The sequence below is a fragment of the Mustela erminea genome, chromosome 2, assembly GCF_009829155.1.
Source record: "Mustela erminea isolate mMusErm1 chromosome 2, mMusErm1.Pri, whole genome shotgun sequence".
NCBI classification, from domain to species: Eukaryota; Metazoa; Chordata; class Mammalia; order Carnivora; family Mustelidae; genus Mustela; species Mustela erminea.
The window spans coordinates 101,945,917-101,964,510 of NC_045615.1; the positions used below are offsets into that span (position 1 = coordinate 101,945,917).

The 18,594-nt window shown below is 50.2% G+C and overlaps 1 protein-coding gene across 6 annotated transcripts in view; it reads left to right on the forward strand.

Moving 5' to 3' along the window:
- Positions 1–18,594, forward strand: part of JAKMIP1 (janus kinase and microtubule interacting protein 1) — a 129,303-nt gene that overhangs the window by 56,310 nt on the left and 54,399 nt on the right. For 5 of the 6 annotated variants that reach the window (XM_032333786.1, XM_032333784.1, XM_032333787.1 and 2 more), the window contains 2 exons: positions 4,530–4,795; positions 9,821–10,315. In XM_032333786.1, coding sequence (XP_032189677.1) covers positions 4,667–4,795; positions 9,821–10,315 — 624 coding nt within the window. In that variant the 5' untranslated portion in view covers positions 4,530–4,666. The remainder of the gene's footprint in view (positions 1–4,529; positions 4,796–9,820; positions 10,316–18,594) is intronic. The other variant, XM_032333790.1, reaches the window with a different exon arrangement.

Genomic DNA, 18,594 nt, shown 5'->3' on the forward strand with positions numbered 1-18,594 from the left:
TTTTTTTTTTTTAACCTCCACTAACTACTTTGAACCAATATGAAAAGAGTCTGGGCAGCAAATGCCTTATTAAATTGTTGTAAGTGCAGAATGACATCTCCCAAAAAAGTTAATATCTAGGCCTCTCAGACTTTTTCTTTTAAGTATTAAAGGAATTATTATTTTACTATTATTATTATTATTATTATTATTATTATTATTATTAGGTGCTGCTCTGGTGGAAAATCTGCTCTTTTCACTTCCTGTCTATATTTGCCTTTTCCAAGACACTGTCTTCCAGTTTCCCCCTATCCCTTCTGTACAGGGCCAGGAGAACAGAGAGCGCAGCTTGCTAGCATTGTATGTGTAGCATGAGATAATGGGCTCCGAGTGAGGGACTGGAGATTTGCCTATAGCGCAGTGTTCACTGGCTTTGGGCGGATGTTGGCTGAGCCTCTGTGGGGTTCCTCTGTCCATACTGGGATTCTGCTCAGTGGGCTATCATGAGCTTGGAGTGGAGAGTGCCAGGCAGAGTGGGCACTGAGCTCATCTCAGGCTGGAGAATGACCTGCTCTTGTTCCCACTGGGGAGGCCCTCATGGAGGTCAGCAGCCGTGGGGCCAATTGTAAGGATACCAAGTGGCACCCTGAGCCTCTGGCCGGACCAGCCATGGGTGAGTTCCTGGCAAGGAAGACAGCTGCGTGGGGCCCACCGAGAGCTCTGGGTTTGACGTAGTCCATAGCTTTGGGTGTCATCCCCTCCTGTGTCCCCCCTGGTCTCAACATTTACTGAGGCCCTGGCCTAACGAATGTCGACAGGGAATATTGCTGTTTGCTGGTTAAAATCTTGGTGTTTGCTCACTGGAATTTATTCATCCAGGGAACACGGAGCTTGGAGTTTGGGCTGAGCACAGGGTGAGGCCCCACAAAGGCAAAGGGAAGTCAGGATCCTGCTCTCAGAGGGGCTGACAGATCAGCAAACACCCAGGGCAGCCCTCAGCTACCCTGGCAGCTCGGAGGAGGTGCCTGGCCATGGGCTCATTATGGGAGGCTTCCTGGAGGAGGCAAGATAGGAGGTGGCCATGAAACGGGGCGGGAGCACTATGGCCTGCAGGGTGGCCTGCCTGGGAGCTTGCTGAGCAGGGAGCATGGGGGCGGGGGACAGATGGCGGGGCCGGGATGGGATGTCGGTGTGAGTCAGACCCTGGAGGACATGCGCCCCTTCACCAGGCGGCTTTCCCCAAAGGCAGCCCGAGACTTCCGTGGCTTCAGAGCAGGAGAGTGCCTCCTGTGTGGCTGCAGAGGCCAATCTCTATTTTCTCATTGGTCAGGAGCACAATGCATGCTGAATCACTGCTCAGGTGATAGGGTAAACGTGCCTTTTCAGGGGCTACTGTGTTCGTCCCCAGGCATGGCCCCCCTTCTGGGTATCTGGCCTGTCCCGCTGCCGTCTGTCTCTGCCTTTTGGCCCTTCTGCTCTTGCGGCCTCAAAAGCCAGGCTGGGAGACTGGGGGACCTTGGGGTCCAGATGCCCAGCGGGGCTGAGAGCATTTGGAGTCTGGGACTGGCCAACCACTGTTCTCATGGTCCCCCAAGTGCTCCTGGCATGCTGTCTCCCCACGGGCTGGGTCTCCTTTCCCCCTTTCCCCTGGGCTTGCTGTCCCAGGGCCTCACTGAGGAGCAGACAGTCACGGCCTGCACCCAGGGTGCTGTGCTACCTCGGGCGGGCACGTGGTTTCTCTGAGGCCCATCCTCTGCTACCGTTCCTCCCTGGCATCTTCAGGGACCCTGGGAGGGACTGCTGGGCAAGGAAACGGGCCTTTAGGTTGTACTAGGGCCTCTGAGGAGCTGGGACAGCGTGACACCAGATGGGCCACACCTTGACTTGGCCTCTTACAAGGGGACCTAGGCTTAGCACCTGCTAGCCTGACCTTCACGGAGGTTACTGGGAGGCTGGCCTTGCTCCTCCTAAGAAATGCAGTTTCGTTGTATTTGGCAAGTGTCCTCACTGGGCTGAGTGCCTTGCTGAGCATGGATATGATTCCAGCCATTCCCACACATCCCTGTGAGGTCAGCGCCATGGGTCCCATTAGACAGATGGGAAAACTGAGTCATAGAGAAGTTCTGTGACTTTCCCTGGACCATCCAGTCAGCAAAGCGTGAGCCACGAGGACACACTTACGGTGAAGGATAGCCCTTTGCTGGGAGACAAGGCCGCCCCACAGAATGGTCAGCTGTGTCCCGGGGGGTGTGGCCTGTGTCCTCTCTTCTCAGCTGACCTCTCCCTTGCAGGCAGCCCCAAGAGACCCAGGCGGAGCTGGAGCTGCGTCCAGCTGTGCCTGGAGTGTCAGTCAGCCTCCAGACCAGGCTGTCGCGGCACTGGGGACAGGGGCCACGGGCTTTTCCCTCGGCTTCTTCCTTGTCTCCCTCCCAGCTAGTCCCAGATGGTTTTCTGAAACTTGCTTGCATTCCTTTGAGAAAATGGCATCATTTTTCCCCCCTGTAAATCAGGAATGGAAATAGAAAATCTGATGTCTCAGGAAGAGTATAAAGAAGAAGGTAAATAGCACCTCTCCCTCGAGCAGTCACTGCTAACGTCTGAGAGGCCTGGCTGTCTGGTGCTTCCTGCTGTGTCCCCGGGACCTGGTGCCCAGCAGGGGCTCAAGAAATACCTGGGACCAAACGGAAACAGTGAATCAGTATTTCTGAAAACTGCGATCACAGACGGTCTCGGTTCTTTGACTCTGTGACATTCGCCTTCCTCCGTGTGGCCACGTGTCACAACTTGGGGTGTCATTTACTTAACCGTCCCTTTGGCCGAGCTGTGGGTCGCTGGGAAGAACACCTGAGCTTATGGAGAGGTCGTATCGCTGGTGAGTCCTTACCTGCATTCTTGGGGGCGCCTTGTTGGGCCACAGGATGGGGTCAAGGGGAGGGAAGTCTTCCTGTTCCGAGAGCTGGACCCGCGCGTGCTCCCTGCTCCCTCTTCGGGGCCAGATGCCTTCGGAGAGCTGCGGAGCTGGTAAAAGCAGTCAGGTGAGAGCGGTGAGGGATGGATTATGGATTACGCTTATAAGCCATATCAGAGCGAATGGAGTTTATACGTATCTGCGGTCACAGTGTACCTTTCTGGAATCGGTGGGCTGCCGATTGCCCCTACATGCTCCTAAGTGGCATGTTGAGAGGCGCCCTCCTGTCCGAGAGGGGTTTTTTGGGCTTCCATCTCTGCCTTCCCAATCGGCTGGTTTGCACAGACATCCCAGGCTCCCCGGAAACGCTGGACCTCAGCTCCCAGACACGGAGCGGCTGCCGCTTGCTGGAAGTGCAGGCATCTGTGAGACCCCGCCCCAGCTCCCTGTCTGTCTGCCTGCCTCCCGACTCCCACTGCACAAAGCAGATCCGCCCGAGGCCACTGACGCCGTGTTCCTGAATCCAGTGGCCAGTTTCCCATCCTCATCCTCATCTTGATCACCTTCTAGAACCCCTTCTTCCCTGAACCTCCCTGGTCCTCCTTGTTCTCCTTCTATGCTGTTCCTGTCCGGTCTTCCTTGTTGATTTCATGTCTTCTGTTCCACGGCCAAAGCCTGGCATTCCTCCATGCTGGAATGTTCTCTTCTCAGTGCATTCTCGCCCAAGGCGATCTAATCCCACTGAATCGCTCTGTGGCCTTAGATAGCTTACTGAACCTCTCTGTGCCAGGATTTTTGCTCCTCTCTAAGATGGGCCTAATATCTGTTCCTATCTCTCCTGGTGCTGTGAGGACTCTACGCGCCCCAGCTCTGATCACAGGCCTTGACACATAATAGATGCTTCATTCATTCATTCATTCATTCAACAAATGCTAATGGAGGGCGTCCTGCATGCTGAGCTCTGAGTCTAGGCACAGAGGTTGCAGAAAGAATAAAACCGACCCAGGCCCTGCTCGCTTGGAGCTCCTGTCCTGGTGTAACGTGCTTTGTCATATGGAAAAGAGCAAGAAGGCAGAGCGAGGGGCCCAGGGACCAGGATGTGCTGGCAGGACAGCATGGGGTCCAGCTAGCTCAAGGCTCAGGGCTGGGAGTCTGGGTTCGGACTCACCACGTCCAGTCCACCTGTGGAGCTTGACCGGCTTAATGCTGTTGCCCCATCTTGGCTGTGTGACTCTTGCTAGCCCTCAGCCTGTGTGTGCCCCAGTTCCTCCCCTGTGACACTGGGCATGGTCACTGACCTCTCTGGGCAGTTGTGCGGATTAACGGAAGGTGACCTGGGGGTCTCACCTGGGACGCAGTGGTACTGGCCTTCACTCTTAAGGGCTTGGGCTTTGCCACCATGTGGGCTGGGAGGACAGCCCTACCAAACTGAAGGTCTAGGCCTTGGTTCCCCTGGGAGGAATGTGCGGGCTGGTGGGGCCCTTAGCTCATCAGGATGCCTCCATCAGCTGGGCAGCAGCTCGGGCCTGGCCAGGCAGGGAGGCCGCAGGCAATGCTGGCTGCCCTTGGACTTCAGTGCTCAGGCCAGGATGCCACCTCCCTCCCTCTTTCTCTCTGCTAACCTGGCCTTCCCCCTCCCCAGGGTCCCAAGTGATGGTGGTTTACACGGAGGACGAGCTGAGCCCTGCACGACTGGTTAGCACGGTGGAGTTTACAGCGGCATCTGCCGGCTGGTGGGTGTGAACCTCGGGCTTTCAGCGTCTCAACCCGACAGGAAGCATGTCTAAGAAGAGCCGGAACAAGGGCGAGAAGCCCGACACGGAGGCTGATGCCGTGCAAATGGCCAACGAGGAGCTGCGGGCCAAGCTGACGAGCATTCAGATCGAGTTCCAGCAGGAAAAGAGCAAGGTGGGAGGGGTGTGGGCCCCTGACTCCATGGGGGGGTGCTGCGAGTTCCCTGGCTGGGGGTGGGCACTCGACCTCTGAGCCTCAGCTTGCCCCTTGGGAGAATGGGTACAACATCAGTGGTGGTACCACGTGGGTTCCAGTCTTGGCCACCTCCCGTCTCCCTGTGACCTCGGATCAGATACATCACTGTCTGTGCTGTAACTCCTCTCCCCTGCAAGATGGGGTCATAATGGGGCCCCCTAATGGACCTGTTGGTGGAGGAGGGGGAGTTAGGAGGTGAGGGTACTAGAGAGCTTCTGGCAGAGTCTGGGTCTGGGACGGGGCCGTTGAGCTCTCGTGGGGTGAGAACGAGCTTTGGGGCTGGTTGGTACAGAGCCAGGTTGGTGGCCAGCAGGCTGTAGGCATTCAGTTCAAGTGTATTGATGCCTGGCACAGTGGAGGAATAATAACCAGCCAGGGCAAAGCCCTAGAGATCCGAGGTCACAGATTAAATACACTTGTCACTTGGGTGGTTTGAAGTCCAAGCTGGCCGGTGTTCTGTGGTGTCCATGGGCTTAGAGAAGGGGGCGTGGAGCTTGCTCCCGGGCAGCCTGAGTGGGAGGGTCTGGCCTATTCTGGGTATGGTGGGGGAGGTTATACCCAGCCATGAAGGAGGCATGCCCTCCAGCCGGGTGCGCAGCACTGGGAGCCCTTGAGGGACTGCTGGGGGATGGTCGTAGGTATCCCATCTAGTTGAACGTGCTGGGGACTGGGCAACAGCAGGGGTCCAGACGTGGTCCAGCTCCCAGGTGGGGAGGGGACATGGGCCCTGGGGCCTGATTCAGTCCCCTGCTCAGAACAGCACCATGGAGAGCGGAGGCAGAGCCCAGGACCTGGGGGGATGAAGGCTGGGCTCCTGGAGCTTGGGGACCGATGTGTCCCCTCCCATATCAGGACACTCAGGACTCCAAGCCAGCTTAGCTGCCCGAGGCACCAGCTTGTCCACACTTTGTGCATCTCGGGAGGGATTCATCTGCTGGGATCCCTTGGGACTGGCCCCACGCCGAAGTAGCAACAGCAGCTGTGGCCCTTGGGAAACCACACAGCCAAGGTCATTCTGCCAGGGGTCCTCCCACCCCCACCATCTAACTCAACTTGCTGTCTCGGGGCAAGCCATGTGACCACCCGATGCCTCAGTTTTCCCCTTTGTTACATGGAGTCCTCTGTTGTGCCTGCCTCCCTGAGTCATTTGAAGAATGGGACAGTCACACGTGTGTGCCGCCTGTCACACACAGCCGCGGGGCACTTGGCTGACATTTATTATGTGTCTGCTATGCAGGTCACTCTAGGTGCCTTTGACGGTGCTCTCCAGTTGATAGGTGAGCAGACTGAGGGTCAGTCAGCTAGCTCACCCGGGCTACCATCACAAACCACCACCGACTTTGGCTTCAACAACAAGGAAGTTATTCTGGAGGTTGGAAGTAGTGGATGAAGGTGTGAGCAGGCTGGTTTCTCCTAGGATACCTCCCTCCTGGGCATGGAGATGGCCATCTTTTCCCTATGTGCTCACATGGCTGTCCCCATGTGTCTGTGTTCTGACCTCTTCTTTTAAGGACACCGGTTGTAATGGGCCAGGGCCCACACAGATGACTTCATTTGACTTAATTATATCTTTTCAGATTTTATCTCCAAATACAGTCACATTCTGAGGTTCTGCAGGTTGGGACCTCCTTTGGGAATTTGGGGGACACACCTCTGCCCATGATATCGGGTCTCAGCACAGGTGTATGTGGTGGCACTAGGTTGGGGCCAGGTCTGTGGGGACTGTGCCCCCGGGTCACCAGGCTGTCCCCCTGTTGGACACGCCCCGGCTGCCTGATTTCTCAGCCCAGCCACACCCATGGCTCCTTGGGATGGCTTTCCCTGGGTTGCTGCTGGGGGAGCTTCTGTTCCAGAATTCAGCAATGTGCTTATGGGCTGGTAGGAAAAACATAAATAGAAACTTTATAGTTGCATTTAAATGATATTTTCTTCTTCTTCTTCTTTTTTTTTAGATTTTATTTATTTATTTGACAGAGAGAGACACAGTAAAAGAGGGAACACAAGCAGGGGGAGTGGGAGAGGGAGAAGCAGGCTTCCCACTGAGCAGGGAGCCTGATGTGGGGCTGGATCCCAGGACGCCAGATCATGACCTGAGCCGAAGGCAGATAGATGCTTAATGACTGAGCGACCCTGGCACCCCTAAATGATATTTTCATACGATCCCATAAAATTATTGTTGATGCCACAGTTCAGGTTGTTTTCCCAGAGGATCCCTGTTGAACACCGTAGGACAAGGGAAAATGTTAACTTATCTATTGATTCATTCATTCAGCAAGCCCCTGTGCCGTCACTCCGTGTTGCATGGGAAGTGTTCGGACACGGCGTAGGGGCAAGAGAGCCCCGGAAGACTTCACAGAGGCCTTTGGCAACTGGATCCTAAGGCTTTTGCTGGCTATTGAGCCAGGGAACAGTGCTTTCATGTTCCCAAGTGTCCAGCAACACCCATGAGTCCCGGACATGCTGAGGCCCAGGTCTGGGGTGGGCAGGGGCAGAGTTGAGGCCTTACTGGTTGGGAGGTGTCTGCCACAGTCTGATGGCAGGACCAGAGTGCTGGCAGGGAGTGGGAGAAGCAGCCAGATCTGGAAATGGGGAGCCAGCGCTGACAGAAACAAGGAGGAGTGGGGTGTCAGGGGAAAGGGGGAGGCTGACTTACCTGTTCCCGCTGGATGGCAGGTGGCACTGGCTCCCAGGTTTCCCCCGAGGCAGCTGCCTTCCCCACCACCCCAGGGTGCAGTCCCTTCCAGTCAATTTGCTCTTGCCTCATCTGGGGCCAGGTGCGGAGGAGCAGTGGGCACGGGCCCATCTCTCCTGCTGTGCCTCTGAACTTGGGGGACAGCTCGGAAGCATCTGGCAGGTGAAGTGCCAGTCACTTTTTAGACTTGCTAAGCTCGATGGTGTAAGGCGCAGGTGCTCTGTCCACAATGGGCTAACCTGGGCTTGTTCAAGAGACTTGTTACCCCTGGGCTTGGGCCTTGGCTCCTCAGGGCAGAACCGGTGGGACCCAGAGGGGATTTCTTGCTTGACCCTGTCTTCTCTACACACCGGTGTGGCCTGGCCTGTCTCAGCAGGACGACCCTCTCCCAGGCTGCCCTGCATACACCTCAGCTCTCCCGCACATTCCTTCCTCCTTATCTACCTGTGAGCAAACTTCCCTTTATCCACTCACCCACTTTTGGCTTTCCTTATGTGCCCATGATGTCCCGCTTCAGAGTATATAGTCAGGGTTGTTCAGAGAGGCATGGAACCAGTGAGAAAGATGTGTGTGTGTGTATGGGTGGGGAGGTGAGGAAGACAGATTTTTTTTAAGAAGTTGGCTCACATGATTATGGAGGCTGACAAGTCTGAGCTTTGCAGAGCAGGCAGCTGGGGAGTTCAGGAAGAGATGATGCTGCACTCATGAGTATGAAGCAGTCTGAATTCCTTTCTCCTCCCGGGAGCTTGGCCTTTTCTCTTGAGGCCATCAACTGATTGGGTGTGGCCCACCCACACGATGAAGGGTCAGCTCTTTTATTCAAGGACTAAATGTGAATCACGTCTTTAAAAAAAAAATACCTTCACGGCAACATCTGCATTGGTGTTTGGTCAAATGACCTGATCCCATGGCCCTGCCAAGTTGATACGTGATGCTGTCTTGAGATGTAGTATCCCACATCAGTGCAGCAAGTCCCTTCCTTCTGACTCAGGTCCTTGTTGGCAATAGACAGGGAAATCAGGACAGTGGGCTTCCCAAAAAGGACAATGTTGAAAGCATTTAGTTCCTTGCTGGGACAGTCATGTTAAGTATTTAAAGTTCTGGCTCCTTGTGATTCAACCCGTTAGGAAAGACTCCCAGTTCCAGCCCTGGGAGAGGTAGACCCAAATGGGTCCCCCATTTTATTTCTGTGGTCAAGAGTATTCAGTACAAGGAGATGCTGATCTCGTGTTTTTATCTGGCCTAATTTTGCAGCTTTCTCTGCTGTTGAAAGTAAGGGTTGATCAATACCCGGACGCATGGTCAAACTCCTCACCCGAAATTAACTTCAGCATGTTTGTATGTCGTAACCAGTGGTCTGGGGAGACTGTGGCTGCCTCCCATGGAAGCAGCTCGTCCTCTGAGATATAATTGGTTTCTGTTTTTTGGAGACTGGCGTGATTTAGAAAGCTAATGGATTGGCAGGGGTTCCTGCCGAGTGTGTGTTTTATGTGATCCTTGAGAAGGTCGAATAAAGCACTTTGGGGTGTTTTAAGAAAATATTCCCTTGGCACATTTTACAAGTACTGTCTTAAATTTTACTGATTAGATAAATTCACTTAGGCTGGCTTGGCAGCCTGGCATCTGGGGATGACTGGGCAGCCAGGCTCTGGCGTCAGGTGCCTGGAGGTGAGCTTGGTTCTGTCCCTTGGTGTGTCCTCTCTGAGCCACTGCTGCCCTCCAGCAAAAGTTACTTCTTCCCGAGGCTCCTATGAGTTAAAGTGGGGGAACCTTGGAGCCCCCAGCCTATGGAGGGGGTAGCTCAGTGAGGGTCATTGCTCCCTGCTTGTGCTTCTCTGCCTCTGTCTTCTCCAGTCTTCCTAAGTCAGTCCGTTGCATAGGCCCTGGAAATTTATTTCTGGAGTAAAGTTTGTTCCTCTTTGGTGAGAGATGATTTCTGCCTGTGTTTTGTGATGGATAAATTGTCCTCCCTTGTGAATCTCCAAACTGGAGGAGATGTCAAAGGCCTGAATGTCCTCTCCAGCATCTTCAGACGTTTTTTCACCTCTAGAAAATTCTCAAGAAAATACCAGGAAATAGAGTAGGAAGGAAAATAGGTGGGGCCTATGAGGATCAGGGCCGTGGGGGTGGCAGGAGGGGGAATTGGGGTGTGGGGACCGGGGAGGGTCACAGGGGCCCTTGTGCGCAAGGTGGCACGGGGAGGTGGTGGCTGGGTCTGATGCTGACCCCCTCTCCCGTGGCTCGGGCCGCAGGTGGGCAAACTGCGCGAGCGGCTGCAGGAGGCCAAGCTGGAGCGCGAGCAGGAGCAGCGGCGGCACACGGCCTACATCTCGGAGCTCAGGGCCAAGCTGCATGAGGAGAAGACCAAGGAGCTGCAGGCGCTTCGCGAGGTGCTCATCCGGCAGCACGAGCAGGAGGCCGCACGCACAGCCAAGATCAAGGAAGGCGAGCTGCAGCGGCTGCAGGCCACACTCAATGTGCTGCGGGATGGTGCGGCCGACAAGGTCAAGACGGCGTTGCTGGCCGAGGCGCGAGAGGAGGCGCGCAGGACCTTTGACGGCGAGCGCCTACGGCTGCAGCAGGAAATCCTGGAGCTCAAGTCCGCGCGCAAGCAGGCAGAGGAGGCGCTCAGCAACTGTATGCAGGCGGACAAGACCAAGGCGGCGGACCTGCGCGCTGCCTATCAGGCGCACCAGGACGAGGTTCACCGCATTAAACGGGAATGCGAACGTGACATCCGCAGGCTGGTACGTGCTGCCCGCACCCCTCCACAGCGGGCGTGCATGCACCCTTTCCTGCCCGCCCACGTGCATCCTTTCCTTCATGCATTCTTTCCTCTCCCACTTGCATGCATCCTTCCCTTCCCATAGAGTGCAGTAAATGTGGAGTTTCCAGACATGGTTCTAGGCACTGGGCTTCCAGCAAAGCCCCTGCCCGTCCTAGTGGTCATAGAGAGGCTTTGGGCAGTTAGAACTCTCCTTGCTAGGTGTGGGATCCTTTGTTCTTCATGAAACAGCCCAGAAGCAGAAGTTTCTCACCTTCAAAATGAGGTTAATAGATAAGGGGCAGGGGCAGGGTTATTGGAGGAAAGGACTGTGGAAGCCTATTGAAGTGCTAGACATTTATTTATTCATTTAATTAATAAACCAGAGCACATTTATACTTCTAGGTAAGATGAATATATAGGGATAAGGACAGCCATTCTGTTGCAACATCTGGGGAAAACCATAAATTGCAAACAATTGTATTTTTAAAGACTGGAGGACTGTGGAAGTTCTGAGGTCTAGAAGAGCTAAAATTCCAAAGGGATGAGAGAGACCCTGCCCAGGTGAGCTGACAGTTACCAGCCACTTTCTTGCCTGGGGGGCATTTGCTCATCCTGGGTGTGGGCCGGGGATTGGGCTTCCCCCCATAAGGAGACTCCACCAGGGCTGAGAGAGGTGAGTAGGGGTTTTTGGCCATCTCTCAGAGTCAGCATGAAAGATAGGAAACTAGAGGATCCCACATATATATCCCCAAATATTTTAGAGTTTGCACCCTAAAATATTCACTGAGTTCTGGGGTGATGCGGGAGGCTAGCGAGGCCAAGCAGAATGGCAGAATGAAATCTCCCAGAGTCATACCATACTTAGGAAACAAGCTGGCCAGATGGACAGGTTGCAACAGACCACAAGGACAGACCCTCAGAATGACTGTTGGACTTTGCACCTTGCACTGCAGAAGGTTGAAAAGGCAAGTGAGCTAAACTTCTCAGACTAGAGTCAACGACAGCAACAACTGTGATATTTGCAAGAGGCACGTCTTGATTAAGAGAACATGGTCAGACTGAAAATTGTGAGGATGGAGATAGGTACAACATCCAAACACTAAGCCAAATAAAGCTGGTCTGACTGTATTCATGCCCAAGGTCTTAACGCAAGGAGTAAAACTAAAGAAATGTAGGGGCAATTCTTAATAACAAAGGGGTCAATTCTTAATGGCACTTAATAACAAAATTTCAAAACATGCAAAAGAAAAACATCAAAACTAAAAGGAGAAACAAATCCACACTTATAGTTGGAGAATAGCACTCTGTCTCAGCAAGTGATAGAACACATAGGTAATAGATGAACAAAGATATGTAAGATTTAAACAGTATAGTGAACTGACCAGAGCTACACTGACAGAATATAGTATTTTAGCAGCATCAGATACAATTCTTTTCAAGGGGACATACACACTTTCAAAATGGTGCTCTCTCAAGTAAAACAGATTTTAGACAAAAGGAAGAAACAGTGAAATTCAAACATTTAAGTTTCTATCTTGAGAAGAAAGAAAAAGAGCAGCAAATTAATTTCTGAGAAAGCAGAATGAAGGGCCTTCAAGAGCAGGAATCACTGAAGTAAATCAGTGAAGAAAATCAACACATCAGAAGTTAATTGAAGTAGGTCAACAGATAAGCCCTGAGAAACGCTAATGAAGGGACAAAGGGACAAGTCCCCAGGATACAGACTGTAAGAGGGGCACTACCACAGCCCCTACAGAAATTAAAGAGACAATACGAGTACTTTATGAACAGCATATCCAAGTAGAAATATGGATAAAGTGTGCATATTCCTTGAACAAGTACAACTTAACCAAACTGACACTATAAGAAATAGAAAATGTGTGTAGTCCTATGGCTATTTAAGAAATTAAATCTGTAATTAATAGTTCTCCCACAATGAAAAACCAAAGCCCAGAGGCTTCACAGGTAAATTCTTCTAAGTATTTAAGGAAGAAATAAAACTAATTACACACAGACTCTTCCAGAAAAGAGAATTAGGAACATATTTTAATTCATTTTATGAAGCTGGCATAACTCTGATCCCCAAACCAATGATACTACAAGAAAAGAAAAAAAATGTAAATTATCCCTTATAAACATAGACACAAGAGTACTAAATAAAATATTAGCAAATAAAATCCAGCAATATATAGAAGGTCTAATAAGCCATGGCCAAGTTGGGTTTATTCTAGGAATACAAAGATTGGTTTAATATTAAAAGATCAATGAGTATAATTCAACTAGTAATAGAATAAAGGTACAGAAAAAGCATTTCATAAAATTCAACTTCACAGTATAAGCTCTCAGCAAATTATGAATAGAATAGAATTTCCTGAATCTGGAAAAGCGTTCTATAAAAAAAATTTACTACCAACGTGTATAGTGGTAAAATATTGCACTTTTCTCACGGAATTCAAGGACAGGACAAGATGTCCACTGCCACCACCTCTGTTCAACATTGCACCAGCTAGAACCTCAAATACAAAAGCCATTAAAAAGAAATAGAAGTTCCAAAGATTGAAAAATAAAAAAAGAGAGAGAGAAGGGATTTATTTGCAGATGCTATGATTGTGACATAGAAAATCCAAGAGCTTCTACAAATCGTCAGAATAAGTAAGTGAATTTATCAAAGTCTCTAAATAAAAAGTAAATGTGCAAAAAATAAGTTGTGTTTCTATAAACTAACAATGAATAATGAGAAAATAGAACTTTAAAAAAGACCATTTATAGTAGAGTGCCAAGACTTTGGAGCACAGTCTAATGAAAGCTGTATAAGGTTTCTACCTTGAAAACTAGAAAACACTAGTGAGAAAAAATAAAGGAGACCTTTATTAATTAATAAAGGGAGAAGCCATTTTCATGGTATCAATATCGGTTCCCCCACAATTGATCCATAGATTCAGGGCAATCCCTATCGTAACTCCAGTAGACTTTTTTTTTTTTTTTGTAACATTGGCAAGTGGATTTTAAATTTGATATAAAAATTTAAAGGACCTGGATTCACAATCTTGAAGACAAACAAAATCAAGAAAACTCATACTACCATATAATCAAGATTATTACCAAGACAGGCTGAATGATATGTGGATAAATCACAGGAAACAGAAGAGTCCCAAAACAGACCTATGCAGAGGTGTCTGCCTGCTTTAGGAAATAGATGACACCTCAGTCCAGTAGGAAAGGGATGGCCTTTCAATAAACAGTGTTAGAGTAGTTGGACATCTATAAGAAAAACAACCTAAAACAGGAATAGTGATCATTACATCGTGCTATCCATAAAGGTTAATTCAAGGTGGACCATAGCCTGAGATGTTAGAAAGCAAACCAGAGAGGCTGTTAGGATAACACTGAGCAATATTTTCATGCTCTTGGTTTAGGTAAATATTTCTCAGACAGGACACAAATACACTATTCATATAAATGCACTATTCAGAGAATGTTGTACACCGAACATTTAAGAAACACATTCTGTTCATCCAAAGGCATCAGTGGAAGAGAGACAAGGCACAGCACAGATCGGGAGAAGGTATTTTCCAGACATGTATCACAGACAACTTTTATCTGAATTGTAAAAACAACTTTGAAGCAATAAAAAAAAATAATTAAAATGGGCAAAGTTTTTTAAGGGTGCATTAAAAAGAGAAGATGTACTCAAATGAAAAGTTGCCCAAGCTCATGGATCATCAGGGAAACACAAGTCATAACTAGATGCTATTCATACCCACTAGAATGGCTATAATTAAAAACAAACAAACAAAACAAAACCAGACAATAACAGAGAATAGGGAGGATGTGGAACACTGGGAATGCTCAGACGCTGCTGTTGGAATCATCAAATGCTATGACCACTTTGGAAAATGACTTGGCAGTTCCTTAAAACAGCAATTTATGCTGCCCGGGACTTCCACTCCCATGGGGAGACCCCAGGGCAATGAAGACACATGTGTACATAAAGACATGAAAGTGAGCACAATGGCAATAAGAAGGAGGGGACTACTAGGGTGTAAACAACACTCCACTCTTTCAGGATGGCCTTAGTGCAAGTAGAGTTGTTATTCCTTCCATTGAATGTTTATTTGTCCGAGTTCCAGCATTAGCTTCAGCACCAGAGTGGCAGAGAAAAATAAGATGTGTGCCTAGATAGCAGATAGCTGACAGACCACCAGACGACGGCGTATGAACAGGTTATTACAGTGTGGGGAGATTAGTTCGGTGCTAGTACCATGCCAGTGTAAAAGGCAGCAAGGAAAAACAAGGGGTGACTCTGGTATGTGAGTCATTTCACAGAGGAAGTGAGCTGGGTTTTGAAGGATGAATAGGAGTTTGTCAGGTGATGGGAGATCGTTCTGTGCAGAGGGGAAAACCCTGGATGAAAGGAGTATGGTGTGATCATTTTTCCTATAACTTTAAAATAGCCATGGTAATGTTTGATACTTGGATTCCCTGTAAAATAGTAAATGAAAATACAGTGGAAACTGCCATTGTCAAGGATGGGAGAATTGATGTTCTTGCCTTCAACAAAAGTTTTAAAATTATACAATGTTTCTGGGGCTCCTGGATGGCTCAGTCAGTTTGGAGTCCAACTCGATTTCAGGTCTGGTTGTGATCTCAGGGTTGTGAGATCAAGCCCCACGCTGGGCTCCGTCCTGGGTGTGGAGTCTGCTTGAGATTCTCTCTCCACCTCTCCTGCTTTTCTCACTCTCTAAAAAAAAAAAAAAAGAAAAAAAGAAAGAAAAAAGAAAAAAAAAGAAACATTTCTGGCAAAAAGGATAGATGAGATAATGAACCCTTAAGCACCCACCACACAGTTCATGAACAGAAACATCATGGCAAGACAGAGACCCCTTGCCTGCTCCCAGGCCCCTATCCCCTAATTGGGAGTGCATGATTCTGTTTCCCAGACATGTATCTCTATAGTGTATGCTGCCTCCGGATGACCTTGATCAAGGTCACATTGCAGGAGGGGGATTTCATGCCCTGGGGGACGTCTTCTAGCAGACCTCATCGTGGTGAGCACACAGGGCTTGGCTGGCAGAATAATGATGGAAGACATTTGCTTGCTGCCTATCTTTTCTCCCAATGGACTCTCAAGGGTGGACACTTCACCAAATGTCCTCTGTGCACCCCCTGAAGCATCCTCTGGAGCCCAGAGGGAGTCGGACCTGGACTGTGGCTGTGGGGGTGGGGAGGATGGATGCCTGAGCAGGGGCTGCAGTTGCTAGGATACAGGGACTTGGCCTGTTCTCCCTGTCAGGTTTCTGTACCCAGGCTTGTTTGCTGAGAGTGGTTTTACCTGCTGTCTCATTTTGTGCAACAGGAAACTGGTCTAGGGAAAGTGACATCACAAGCAGAGTCCCTGTGCCCTGGCTGGGTCACTTACTCACTGACAGCTCCAAGTTCCTCTGTGTGCCTGGTCCTGGCCAGGCCCTGATCCCACTGTGCCTGTGACAAGCTCTAGGGTGCAGGTGGCTAGGAAGGCAAGGGGCAGGGACCTTGGATGACAGGCACTTAGAACATTTTCTAGGGTCATGAGCCTACTTTTTTTTTTTTCTTGGTCATTGGAGGACATGGTCATTCATTCCCCATGCTCAATACCCAAAAGATTGTGAGATTCTGAAGACTCCAAAGAGTAGAGCTGTCTGCTTCCTGGGGAGATAGTGAGTATCCCAGCATGGGGAGTATACAAGTAGAGGCTGGGGGAGAGGCTCTGAGGGAGACCCTGTAAGAGACTTAGGGATTGGGGTCAAAATGACCCAGGGTCCCTGTCCAGCAGACTGGCTCTAGATCAGTCACCCAATTGGTGGAAGAGTGTCAGGTTACTAATCTGGCTCTGAGAATGGCAAGTGGAGATACACTGATTTTAATTTTTTTTTTTAAAGATTATTTATTTATTTATTTATTTGACAGAGAGACAGAATGAGAGAGGGAACATAAGCAAGGGGAGTGGGAGAGGGAGAAGCAGGCTTCCCACTGAACAGGGAGCCTGATGCAGGACTCAATCCCAGGACCCTGGGATCATGACCTGAGCCGAAGGCAGACACTTAATGATGGAGCCACCCAGGCACCCCGATAATCTAATTTATAGAAGATCTAAGCACATACTGATATTGAGTTCTCAGAAATAATCTCCAGCTCCTTTTCTCTTTGTGTGTGTGTGTGTGTGTGTGTGTGTGTGTGTGTGTGTGTGTTTATGGAGGGGGCATTGTCACATCAAGGGAAAGGGAGCCTTTGGAGAAGGTCTGCTCTGGGTGGAATCTGGTCTTGTTCACTGGGTGAACCCCATCGAGTCGCTTACCATCTTTGAGCCTCATGTGCAATACAGGAGTAATCCCATACCTGCCCCAGGGTGACGAGAATAAAGTGAACTCCAGTTTATCGTTCCTGTAACAGGAGACCCATGAACTGTGCTCCTCTCTTGCAGGAGCAATTTATATTTAAAGTAAATAAAATGGGGGAAGGAACAAATATTTGCTTAAGGGACTGCTGGAGCTTAATTTAAAATGCACCAAAGGATTTTTCCGTTTTAGCACTAAACAGGCATATCCTCAATTCAGGTGTTCTTGGTGTGTGTGGGGTTTTCCCTTAAAGTGGCCACTTGCAGAATCAAGGGACAAGAACAAGTGTCCATTTCCCCTGTTACCTCGCAGTTCAGAAAATGTCATTCCTCAGGCAGGCCTATTGCTTATGGCAACGTGTTCAGAAGGTGGCCCGAGTTTCATTTCTTTGTCAGCTGGGTCGGATTAGAAATGAGGGAAGGCCTTTGGGCCCCTGCTTACACATTTAACATACCTCTTAAGAAAGGCAAATAAGAAAGGCAAATATGGTCCACATGGGGCAGCAACACCAGTTTCTAGACTCATCTCCTAGACCTGTTAGGCTTTGGCCTCATTGCCAACGGACAGTAACAGACGACCACCGCAGTCCACTAGGGCTTAAAATTTGGAAGTTTAGTTCTCTCTCATATATGAGGTCTGAAGGGGGCTGCCACAGGGCTCCACAGGGTTGTGAGGGACACAGGTACCGCCCAGATTTGCCCTCAGAATGGGCTTTGGGAAGTGGCTCAGGTTCTCATGGCCCCTCATCCCTGCTGAGTGCCAGCCCTTGCATCGTCATCCCAGGTTGCCAATACGAGGGCCGGTAAAGAAGGGCATGGTCTTCTGTGAAGTTCCATACATGCCATCTTCCTGCTCTTTGGCCAGCACCTACTCACTCAGCTTCACCTAGTTGCAATAGGGACCGGGCAATGTCCTTTTACTGAAGTGCACAGCAGCCCCTAATTCCAGTTAGGCCCTCTGTTAGTCTTCCAGGGCTGCTGAAACAAATGATGGCAACTTCAGTAGCTTAAAACCAGAATATATTCTCTCATGGTGGTGGAGCCTGGAAGTCTGAAATCAAGGGCAGGACCGTGCTCCCCCTGCAGCTTCCTGGGAAGGGTCCTTTCTTGCTCCTTCCAACTTCTGGTGGTGGCTGGGAAACCTCAGTGTTCCTTGGCTGTGGCCATGCCACTCCAGACTCTGCTTCCATGTAGTCTTCTCCTCCCTTTGTGTCTGTGTCTGGTCCCCTTCTTGCAGGGACATCAAGAATGGACGCAGGGGCCACCTTAATCTGGCATGACCTCATCACCACATCTTCATTCATTCTTTTTTCCCTGAACTTTGGGACAGAGTGGGGCTAACACAGTTACTCGCACATTGATGGGCACATTGGGAGCTGGCAAAATGAAGCTTTTGCAGGGACAAATGTCCCGGTGGATGTGGGACCGATGAGACCACACGGGCCCTGCAGAGGCAGACCTGTGTTTGCACCGCGACTCTGCTACTGCTGAGAGCCTGGGCATGTGCTCTGGGCCACAACAGGCTGTAAGATGGGGGGAATGCTGTCTACTGTGAGGGTCCTCTGAAGACCACGAGAGAGCGTGTCTCGTCGGTAATGCATGTAGTATTGAGCTCATGCGGGCATATGAGAAGGAAGGAGCAGCCGTCGCCCAGTTGGTGTGCTTTCCTGAACTCTGTGTCAGGCTCTTTTAGTTGCAAGTGACAGAAATTCCACCTGGAACCAGCTTGAACTGTCATTGGTCAGCCTTTACCACTGAAGGACTGGGATGAGCTCCGGTCACATCTCCCGAGGCACTCATGCCCCCCCAGAATCCAGGTTTGTGAGGCTCTGCTCGGCCTCCTGCTGCAACATTCTCTGCCTCTGGGCTCTCACATTGCGCTGTGC